Source organism: Mugil cephalus, chromosome 21 (genome assembly GCF_022458985.1).
Source record: "Mugil cephalus isolate CIBA_MC_2020 chromosome 21, CIBA_Mcephalus_1.1, whole genome shotgun sequence".
Taxonomy (NCBI): Eukaryota; Metazoa; Chordata; class Actinopteri; order Mugiliformes; family Mugilidae; genus Mugil; species Mugil cephalus.
In genome coordinates, this window is record NC_061790.1 from 14,928,637 (window position 1) to 14,940,729 (window position 12,093).

Consider the following 12,093-nt stretch of genomic DNA (forward strand, 5'->3'; position numbering starts at 1 on the left):
TGCATGCACATCATTTCACACTCATATACAAATTAACAAAGAGAGAGTAGTACAGCACACCACGCCGCTGTTGGCTCATTCTTTAATGAGTGTGAGGCTGGACCGTCTCTCCAGAGAGCGGTTTGGGTGCCTTTTTTCAAACAGTGGAGGAAAAAAGCAATTGTTTCCTTTTTTCCTAACTCTCAGCCTTTGATCCCAAAGGAGTATAGGTAATAACAGGCCCGGGATAATAACAGGCTTGTGACTGACAAATAAAGTGTCTTTACAGCGATACGCCACTCTCACAAAGCATTCTGGGTAATTGCATTAGCCAGTCTGTTTGCAGTAACGGCAGCATCTGTGTTCCAATTTGTCCCCTTTTCTTTTTTTTTTTTTTTTTTTTTTTTTTACTCCGCTCCTGCTTTAAAATCCTTACATGACGCCAGGCCAGTTTCTCCCCCGTACACCTGTTTGACTCGGTGCCATTTTTTTTTTTTCCCTACCCTTCTGTTTCTCTCTGCTTCCTTGTGCTAACGCACTACACCCTCCTCTGCGTGTGTGTGTGTGTGTGTGCGCCTCGAGCGAGGGTGAGTGATTAAGCGATGCAGCCGTGTGACTCTGCATCAGAAGAGGTTTAAAATCCAGCCAGCTGCCTTGTCAACTTTGATTAGTTCGGTCTTTCCCCTCGGCTTTCATCTCGCGAGCGCCGGCCTTTGTTCTTGAAGTGACACATGTGCACGTGCGCACGCGCAAACGCCCAGGCGAGGCTTCGCCTTCACCCGCTCGCACACCTCCGAGCGCTTAATGCCTCCTAAGTGATGTGACTAAGGCCCTCAGATCTCTGGAGATCATGTTGACACCTCGCCAGCCTGTGCTGTAACAGTATCCCACCGCAGAACATACCGACAAGTACGAGCAGAAGCTGATATGGATGCTCCAGTGCTAATGCCGCACCGTCCCACCCCCCCTCCGCGCGCCGCCTTCTAGCAACCGGGCTCAAGTGCAGAACTGTTGCGAACGCAGACGAGCGGCTGCAAAAGTTCATCAGTCAAGCCAGACACCTAACTCGGAAGTGATGCTCAAGAGTTTGGAAAATCCCTCCAAATATTTAGACGTTCCACTCTGCTTTCATTTGTTCAAATAAAGTTTGATCTGGCTCATCGTGACTGAAACGAGCGCTAAAACGGGGCCTAGGCGTTAAAAGCAGGAGTTCGTGGAATAGCGCCGGTCCCGTCTGAGATCACTGCCCCTCCGCGGCGGAGACAATCACCTACTATTCCTATTAGAATCAAACGGATCTCGTGGAAAGAGGAAGTTTAAGAGCCTTAATTGGCAGCATATGCTATCTGACGCTAGCGACAAACCCGGCTTCGCAATCCCTCCCCACACATAAACACTGCACCCCCTCCTCCTCCCCTTCCACACCACCCCCTGTCCTCTCGCAGCAGACATGGTGACACGGAAGACGCCTGGTGATTTATGATAAGAGCGCCATGGCTGGACTAAACCACCAAGAGGAGACGGGAGGGAGGGAGCGCGAGAGGGGGAGGACCTCCTATTCTCCTTAAACTCTTCGCCCAGTGCGAAGCTCGCCGCAGCCAGTTAGTGGTTTTGGGGTATTTTTTAAGGGATGAAGCGAAAAGAGGAACGAAGGGTGAGATGGAGCGGCTCCTTCTCGGCTCTCGCTCTCTCTCTCTCTCCCTGTCTTGCGCGCGCGCTCGCCCGCGCGGACGCACACGTACACACACACGCTGGAGCCGATGGGAGGCGAGGAGAGGAGCCACATCAGAGCTCAGCCCTGCCTCATTATGGATCTCATGGAAACTGTTTCTGCTCAAAGTGTTTCCACATGTGCAGCTCCTGATTCATCCCAACTGCTTTTTTTTTCTCTTTCGTTTTTTTTTATGTGCATACTGTATTCACACACATATACCGACCCCTGCACGCGCGCACGCAAACGCGCGCCGCTTGCGCGTCCGTATTTGCATGCATAAACAGCCGCGCAGATGCACATAAACATGCGCCAACACACACGCAGACAGACATAAATATGCAGAGGTGTAAACATATGAATGCACATGCATGTACGGGAGTGGTGTGTTTATGGGCTTTATCGTCGCGTCGGAGCTTCGGTGAGAAACGGCGCTGAGGCTGATGAGCTGTATTGAAAGATAAATCCTCTTCTCTTAATATACATATCATTCTCCAAATGACAATTCAGTTTCCTACTGTTTTATTTCTCTTCATTTCTCTCGGGACCTATTTGTTAGCTTCAATTATTCTACAAGACAAATCGTTAAATAGTCCAAGCCACATTTCACATAATCCAAACTGACAATGCAGCGAGAAGATGTGCAGTTGTTAGGATCTCCGAAAGCTTCCTTGTCGGCGTCAGGAAAATCCTAAAGAGCTGCGTGTCCCTGTGTTTTCAGGTTCCTCCGACCTGAGCCCCTTCCCCGGCCAGTTCGAGCGCCAGTTCCCGAGCCTCTCCTCCATCACGGACAGCCGCTTCTCCAGCCCGCGGATGCACTACCCGGCCACGTTCACCTACACCCCGCCCGTCACCTCGGCCATGTCGCTGGGCAGCACCCACTACCACACCTACCTTCCCCCTCCGTACCCGGGCTCCACCCAGAGCCAGAGCGGACCCTTCCAGACCAGCAGCACGCCCTATCTCTACTACGGCGCCTCGTCCAACTCGTACCCGTTCTCCATGGTCCCCGGCGGGGACCGCTCGCCGTCCCGGATGATCCCGCCTTGCACTAGCGCCTCCACGGGCACCTCCCTGGTGAACCCTAACCTGCCCAGCCAGACGGAGGGGGGCGTGGACGGCGACGGCAGCCACAGTAATTCGCCGACCGTCCTCAACCCCGGGGGCCGCATGGATGAAGCAGTCTGGAGGCCATATTGAAGAAGTCCGGGGGGGCGACAGGGGGGGGGGGGGGCGAGAGAGATAAGAGGTCAACTGATGTCATGGTTTGAAAGCACAAAACCTTTTTTTGTAATGAAAAGGGGACTTTTGAGCTCTCAACAGCCGTCTCCACCTTTTGCTTGGAAATTAAGGTCGAGATAAAAAAAAAAAGAAGAAGAAGAATTAAAAAAAGACCATACTAGTACAGACTTGTCTTCCTGGAATGTGTTTTGACCAAGGCACTACAAAGGGAGTCATTCTCACAGCAATAATGAGAAAGACAATTTTGGTTTACTAGGCCCAAGTGGATGAGACTTTATTTCAGTTTTATTATAGTCCACAAGCTAAGGGACGCTTCGACAATATTTGTAAGAGACTGCCTCTTTTGTATAGTGTTTGTACTTCATTAAGGCTTTTTTGCAGAGCATGTTTTTGTACTACGACAATATCAAGATGCAAGTTGAGCACTGAGTAGCAAGCGATGAGAGTAACGCATATGTTACCTTAAGAGGCGTGGACAGTAAATTTGCTTTAAACCGATTAATTTAACTTGTACATTGTGGGTGACACGTTGATGTAGATTGAGGCGTTTTCTTAGTTTTAACTTATAAAGCCATAAATTATGTATTGTATTTGAAACTTGAGTCAAAGACGTGTAATCTGAATATTTTTGTTGCATCTATATGACTAAGTTAAAAAAAATTTTGATAGGTAATTTAAGAGAGTAAGAGGTTTAATTTCTTTTTTTTTCTTTTCTTTTTTTTTTTTTTTTGTAGCACCCAAAGATTTAAATCGTTTCGAATATGAAATGTAATTTCCAAAGAGTATTGCAACATGTTTCTTCTGGTGTAACTTTTCAGTGTGACTGCTCTGCACATTAGGAGCCCGACATCTTCGCTAGGCGTTGACACACATTTGGCTTGGAATTTAACCTTTGGTATTTATTGAGCAATAACTCGTATTGTGCCTCTTGGCAAAATACCGTGAAAGAGAGCTTCAATGGGGGAAAAAATAATTATCCGTTTGGGGGAAATTCTGCTTGATTTCTTTACTTTGTCTTGTCTGACGTGCACACAGACACTCGTGTTTTTTTTTTTCTTTCTTTTTTTTTTTTTCTTTTCCAAATATGAAACGGTACATTTACATGCGAACTGACATTCAGCCCGAAGATGATTAGAGCGGTGCCACACCTCGTGGTGCGCTTTAAAGGTCAGACTTTACGGTACAGTTATTTTGTGACACATGAACTCCTCAGGACTGGAATAATCCTCGGATGATCCCAGAGATTCGCTATATCTGCATTTCTGTTTTCATACCCGGCCTGGCTGAAAGCTCCGTCAAGATTATAGCTTGAACATGCCAAGTCTACTATGGCTTTCATATCACGCGCAGAAAGATAGCTTTGTAAAAGTTTGTCTCGGTGTGTGGCACACACAGGTTTGCATTTGGACGTTTCCCTCTTTCAGTCTTTGAGACCGAAATGGAAATCTCAAAGTTAAAGACAGAGCTGACTGTGACATTCTGTCCGGCCTTTATTTATTTTACATTTTTTTTCACTTTTGTTGGTTTACCAAATTAGATCGGTGCCCTCCTCCCAGACTAAAGCCTGAAATCATGCCGTGGCTCCAGTGTGAGGGGAGGTCTGAATGCGAAATTGCTGTTTGAGATTCTAAAACGTTAAAGGAAAAAAGAAGTGCAAACACCGAGGTGATTGGATTCAGCTGCTGGCAGCAAACTGGTGACCAGAAAATATGGGAGACTTGTGTATGTTTGTTTCATAAAGCACTTATTTCTTGTTTTATTTCTAGCAGCACTTGCGGCGGGCTGCCAGCAGGGCTCGTGGTTTTGGTCCTCGGTGCAGATATAACGCCACTGGAGTCACACGCAGACACACACACACACACACAGAATGGATAACACTTGGCCAAACAAGCCATTTACATTGGAGTTGAATCTGATCTTACAAGGCAGTTGGTATTTGTTTGAAAAAAAAAAAAAAAAAAAAAACATTTCGTCTCTCTGTTTTCATACAGTGTGATAGGGAGTCCATGAAGGTAATATAATAACCCGATCTGAGAAAGCTGAGAAAAACACGGCCCTGTCCAAGGATCAGACTTCAAGCTTTTCATTGAAGGTTTGCACGCAGTCTCTGCAGAGGATGTTCTGAACTCACTTAACGCAATTGCACATGTCACACTACATTTCCTCGACTTCTCTGGCCCAAACAAAGAGGATTCCTGCTGTTACAGTGTAACACGAGAAAGCAAACAAAGGGTTAGATTGTTGTTATTTTAAAGCATTCTCAAAATTAAAACTTTATATACAGCGGCTCCTTAGCAACTATGCACATCTGTTGGATTTTATTCAGACTGCTTCTTTCTTCTCGAACTTCGAACAGGAAATGGTCTTTTAAGAACTGTTTACACATCAACGCAGCACTGACATCCCATACTGTCCTCATCTTCCTTTGTTTGTGTTGTGTGTTTGTTTCTTTCCTCAAAAAACAGAGGTTCATCTTTTTTCTTTGTTTTTTTTGTCTTTTGAAATGTTGCGTACAGACTGTCGTTAAAAAACCTTGTATTATTTAATGATCAACATGTATGATATCCAGGAATTGTACTTTACCTTGCTCTCATGTAAAGTTTACTCGTTATTTCCGTTGCTATGCTTCTACTCATGAACTCTTGTCAGGAAACCCAATCCAACGGAGGCTCTGTTGGATTTTTGCTGGTACGTTTCATAAAGTTCATAAGGTTTTTTTTTTGTTTTGTTTTGTTTTTGTTTTTGTTTTTAAGGGACAAACCTGACAACAGTGAGTGAAATTGGCATTGTGATTGTACATTTTGTTTATTTTAAGAATAAAATAGGAATTTTGTAACTTACCTTTCCCTCCCTCTTCGCTTCATCTCGACACGGAAATCTTTTTTTTTTTCATTCAAAGGGGCCTGGCTTTCTTTTCTTTAATTTCCATCGCATACAAAAATGTAGGAGACTAATATTTAAAATTCATCTTCGGTTATAACCACAGTTATGTCATACAGTAAGGGGGTAATAAGTGTAATTTGCTGCTAAAGTTTTTTATTCTATTCTATTTCCTATCAAAAAGTGAAATTACATTAATTGGTACGTTTTCTGTTTGATTTTGGAGTCTTTACAAATGCAAGATGACGAGCCAAAAGCCTGCCAATCAGAAGGAAGTGGGCTCTCAGTGAAGGGGGCGTCTTAAAGAGACAGTGCCTAAAACAAATAGAGATTTTTTTCTAGGTAGAATAAACATTCAGACGTGAAAACGAGGATAATAATAATAAATTCACCTCTAAAAGGCCATATATATTATATCTGAATATTTACATTTATTTGTGTGCTGATGCCTCAATTTAAATACAAATCAAAAATTCCTTTTTGCTTATTAATGAATGTTTATTTATGCCGTTCAGGGGTTAGTCCTCAAACCTGAGGTTGAAACACACGTAACTAAAAGTACAAGACTGTAACGAGATGAAGCCGTTAGTGTTCTGATATTACAACTTGAATAAGTTTGATGTGGAAACTTGAAATCTCCAGTGTTCAAACGCACACAGTGGAAAAATCATGAATGGACAGCAGGATCTTTAATCTCAAGCTGTTTTTTATTATTATTATTATTATTATTCGGATTTGATTTTCAGTTTCGGGGGGTGAAGGACCACCTGCACTCCTAATTTGCCAAGAACGTTTAGCGCCCGTTTCATCCCTCGTGAAAACCCTTAACAAGCAGATCTCTGAGTTTGTTCCGTGTAGAGTAAGCACATTCAGCGGTGTCATCTCTGGTCTGCCGCTCTGTCTGCACCAACATTGTCTTTGGACGGGGGACTGAGGCGGGCTTGGGGCCCCCTGCGCGCTCGCTCAGCCAGACGACTGCTGCCACTGCCACTGCCGTGGCTGCATTTCAAAGGTACGCTGGGAGAGCGAGGCGGCGGAGACAGGAGCAGAGACAAGGAGAACCAGGGAAGCTGTTTTACATTATTCCAAGACATAATAGAGCCAATTTGACACACGTGCTGCATCGGAGAGGGAGAGGGAGCTCTAACGCCATCCCCGTGTGTTGTTTTAAGGTTCGGATTGAGAACATTCTCGGGATTTCCCTGAATATAGATTGCGTGGAAAAAAAAAAAAAAAGCTCCCGCTGGTTTCAGGTTCACATTCTCAGCGTTCTCAGCCATGTCTAGCAATTATAATAATGAACTCCGGAGGAGCAGCGGGACCCAGACACCCGGGGAAATTAGCATAATGTCCTGCATGCACGGGAGAGACAGCAGACTCATTTAAGAGGGGTTAGTATCGAGTTTTTGTCCTTGTTAAATCTGGTGGTTGAACACGGTGCCAGCGATGATGTACGCCTGATTTTTATACCAGGTCGTGAGTAGTTTTGCAGGAGCAGCGGCACAAAGCAGACTGCACTCTCTTTCTTTATATTATGTAATCAGCGGAGAGAAGGACAAACAAGAGTTTATGAGGAGACGAAACCACTCCATTTGAAGGACGCGCACGCACGCACACACAAGCGCGCACGCACACACACAGCTGACAGCCCAATACAAACTGTTTACTTGACCTCTGCAAACGTTTCAGAGAAGCAGCTCAGGCGGGAAGTGATCCTCAAGGGCCTCATACCACTCACAGAGCTGTATATCTCTTCCTATGTTTCCGTCTCCACTAACAGGGTTTTGTGTGTGTGTTTATGTGTGTATATATATATATGTGTGTGTGCGCATATGTGTGCGTTTTCTGCCCTCAAACAGGAGTCTTTGCATCTTGATTTCTCATTTAGTCCCAGGATAAACTCCGGGCTCTGCAGTGCGGGCCCCCGCTGTTGAATCAGCATGAAGTCTTTGACCTCCCTGAACCTCAGTTATCTGGTGTCGTCTGAGCCTCTCGATGGCGACGGTCCTCTTTAACGCCCCTCCGTCCCCGCTCGCCATAAAACACATCAAACCGATGTTAATGCGCTCTGATTGTTATTGACCCCTCCTGACCACCACCCACTCAGGCTCAGTCCTTGAGATTTTCAATCTGATAACAATAACTGTGTACTTTGGCGCTCTCTAGTGGTCTTTTTTTTTTTATCTCACCGCAGGGACCGGCGTGTGGGGGCCCACCTATCCTGTTTGGTGTTCCACGCAGCCAGAGCCGGCCCAAACTTAAAGGGGCTGCTGCTAAAGTTCCAACGTCCCGTTTTACCTGCACAAGAGCTTTCCCGCCGTAAATGAATGGCAGGTATGAAAAGTTTCTCTCTCTTCACAGAGAGAGAGGGGGGAGGGGGTTGTAGCTTGTCTCTTGACCTGCTATAAAAGAACCGGTCAACTGGCAGGCGTGCTGCACCCAGGCGGCGGAGCAGAGCCCCACAGACATGGTAGGGTTGTAAGGCAGCCTGCCATCCTGCACCAGAACCCATTCATCACTAGATTAAAGCGTGCCTGTGTCTTTAGCCGGCTTTTGGAAACATTTGAGTCCGCGAAACCGTTTTGCTGCTGAGCGAAAAAAAAAGTGCACTTATGAAACCTAAAATGCCTATTTTTGATGAGCGCTGCCAGTTCATATTATGCAATGTGATACTGGCCGCATCGCCTTAAAAAAAAAAAAAAAAAGAAGACAGAATGAAATAAAAATAAAAATAAATAAATAGAGGAATTACTGTGAAAATGCGAGTGTCAGGACCATGGAGAGCGACCAAACACACAAACAAAAGGCCCCTTTGTCCGAGACCTTCGCTTCATGTCAGTGTTTCAAATTATACACCATCTCAGCTGTCAAAAAATGGCAAACTGTTGCAGCGCGACAGAGTGTACAGAACATAAGACAGGATAAACCTCCGCTTGGAGCCAAATATTCATGCAAAACAGGCCTTTTCCATAGGTTCCAGCCAGGCAATAAAATTTGAAAAATTTGGGCAGGGGCCTCATCTCTCGCCTGAAACCGAGCATGAAGGAGCTCTATGTGTTCTCTCTGTCAGATGGAGGGCTGTTAAAACTTTATCAGGCGAGTGTTAATTGAGAACTAATGCACTGGTAATGCGGAGCAGTCACAATGATCCAGCCCACAGATGAGTGACATACAACCCCGGTGACATTTACACCGTAGCTGGGGCCTTTCGGAAAAACGCGGCGTACGAGCGCAGCTGCGTGGGGATGCCAGGCGAAACGGGGGATGAAGGATGCCCGCCGTCGAGTCTGGTTCTGCTTTAGACATTCATCCTCTCTGTCTCCAAGGATCATAACTCGTGTTAGAGGCAGGTTTTATGGTTTATGACTGGAAAATAAAATGCTGCGTGTTTCCTGCAGGCGAAGCGATGATTTACAACTATGAATGATAAAGTGAAGGCCCGCCTGACAGTGCGGATGTGTGAGGGCTGCTGGGGATCCAGACATGTCCGACATGTGGATGTGCGGTGCGGTCGTATAGCGAATGTGGTCACCGCAGCGCGGTTATATACATTGGAACATGGCACGGAGGGAAAAGTTCTGGCTCACTAGCAGGTATCAATACCTGACATCATCATCTCACATAATTAGCACGGTGTCCACATCCTTCTCCAGTGACCGAGGATTATTTCATGTGGTTCGCAACTGGAACTGAAAGCCCAACCAGTAAATCTAACCAGAGAGCAGAAATACCCCTGGGCTCAGCCTTCTGCAGACACAGTTACTCACTTCAGCGACTCCTCTCCAAGAGACCAATCAGATATGTTTATTGTTATCTTCTGTACCAAACCTTGGGCCTGATTATTTAAATACGCAGAAGAATGTCTCCATCACCTGGCTCCGAAGCGTCCACACTTTCAGGCCATGACAGGCCTGTCCCAGCCGCCGTGCAGCTGATCTGAGACGGAGGCACGGCCCGTGCCAAGAATTCTCTCTGGTGAGGTCGTCAGTCTTACGCCGAAAACCGCAGGCGCGCGCCAGGCAGATCAATAATCCCCATCAAGCTTCACCACAAGTCACTCAAACCTCCGAGGGCAGGCGAGCGGCGGAGGAGGGTTGGGGGACCTGCTGGGAACACGATACTCTCTGGGATGCTCTCCGTCTCGGCGCGGAAGACATGCGGACTCATCCTGTCTCTCCTTTAAACACGATCTCCTGTTACAACAACGGTTCCTGTGCTCTGGTTAGACACATCCGCCTTGGGCCTGAAGAACCTCAGCTCTCGCCCCCCTCGCAACGGGATGATGTGGATGTCACATGTCAATCATTGACCAGGATGAGGCGTTAGTGGTCGTAGTTAAATCTGGGCGTCTGTTCTGACTTATTATAATTACATTCAAATCACAAAGGAAAGCACGTGCGTTTCTGAAAAATAAACACCTATCACTATTTTAGATACTTACAACTGTTCTCTTCTGGAGGCATTTCTAGAAATCAAAGACTCCTCTCCAAAAAAACAAAAAATTATAATAATAATTCTGCATTTCTAAATATAGAAAATTCAGTCAGAGCAACGAATAAACCGTACTTGCATTTCAAGTTAAGTATTAGATCTGCTGGATTCTGGGACCCTGCGTGGAAAACTTAAGGCAACAAAGATCCTAGAGAATGAAATGAATGATGCAACACAACTTGAGATCAATTATGAGCTGATGTCGCTGGGATGTGAACTGACCGAGTATTTCATTCATCGATTCATTCATTGTCTGTTACGGCTTATCCTCTAAAGAGGTGCAGGGGGGCTGGAGCCCGTCCCAGCTGTCGCTGACAGGCAACCATTCGCACTCACATGCACACCTATGGGCAATTTAGAATCACCGACCAACCTAACGAGCATGCCTTTGGACGGTGGGAGGAAACCAGAGAGAACCCGTGCAGACACAGGGAGAGGAGAGCATGCAAACTTCACACAGGAAGGCAGCAGCAGGTATGAACTCAGGACCTCCTGGCTGCGACACCACTGTACTCCCCTTTAACCTAAATATCTTTCAAGCAATACCTCTGCAAAACTTCCTCGCTTCAATTTATTAGCATCGTCCTTTATCATGAGACAGAAGTGGTACAAATTATAACTGCTCAGACAGATTTATTCTAGGTGTGCTGTTTTAACTCAGGAGTGCGAGAACGAGGTCTCGCGTTAAAGTGACAAATCGTCTCCTGCTCTTCAGCCCAGACGTTCGAAACCAGTGACCTCCAGTCCCTAGCCCACTTTGTTAACCGCTAGTTCACAGCTGCCTAGAAAATGTCCCAGCTGTCACTGAAGTGCCTCCCTAATAGAGACAAAATAGACGTTCAGCTCAGCTTGAAGTTAATAATAGGACATTACTCGGTCTATGTGTGGTTGTGCTTATGACAAAGTTGAAGAAATCTTTTGATTGATTGCACAAAAAAACGAAGCATGTTCTTCCACCGACGTTCACACCTTGAGACTGGAGCGTCTGACTGATAATGTGTCTTAGGGCTCCATTCACTGGAGGAAGAGGACAGGGACAAGACTCCTCCAAGCACAGGTAAGCATCTAGCCGCTAACAGACACTAGTCCGGCCACTTTCTGAAGAGTAACCCTCAGATTTTCCTATTTAAACCCCAACTTCCCACCAGTACTTTAAAGCTGAAGAAGCTACTTGGATGAGAGGCGTCTTCGAGAAACTCTACAAGCCCAGTTGCCTTTCATTAACGTTTTTGGACATGCTTAATAGAGGCTCTCTGCCAAGCAAAGAACGACGGTAAAACTAAACTCCACCTCAGACTGAAACATATACACTGCGTCTCTCTCCCTGGCGCAGTGTCTCACAGCAAGCGGCGGCTAAATTTGACTGGTGCACTGAGGCCTATATGGCAGTATTTCTTAAACTATGGGTCTGGCCTTTAATTGGATCACAGGTCTGTTTCTGGTGGGTCCTCACACGTCAAACCCGCCAGTTTGTTTTAATCAGCTCAGGTCTCAAAGCAAGACTCAATTTACACAATTTATGCCCGAGCTGCAAAGGTTTAGTAAACCTGGCTATAAAAGTGCACGGTGTGTGAGCCCCTGTCAGCCTATGTGGACTCGTTGCGCTACGGTGGCCGAGCCAAGGCCAGCGACTGGTGGATCCACTGGGAGCGTAATAACAGATTAATGTGGCGAGCCAGGCCCCACGACCAGACGTGTTTGACGCTAATGCTCCACTGTATATTATCCGCCGAGCAGAAATGTTGGATGTGAGCGATGGGATCCAAGGACAGAGATGTTTAGGTACTAAT

At 46.1% G+C, this 12,093-nt stretch overlaps 1 protein-coding gene across 4 annotated transcripts in view; it reads left to right on the plus strand.

Moving 5' to 3' along the window:
- runx2b (RUNX family transcription factor 2b) overlaps positions 1 to 5,772 on the plus strand; it is a 39,722-nt gene extending 33,950 nt beyond the window's left edge. For all 4 annotated transcript variants that reach the window (XM_047574239.1, XM_047574237.1, XM_047574236.1 and 1 more), the window contains one exon: positions 2,412 to 5,772. In XM_047574239.1, the coding sequence (XP_047430195.1) occupies positions 2,412 to 2,890 (479 nt within the window). In that variant the 3' untranslated portion in view covers positions 2,891 to 5,772. The remainder of the gene's footprint in view (positions 1 to 2,411) is intronic.
- The last annotated feature ends 6,321 nt before the right edge of the window (positions 5,773 to 12,093 follow it).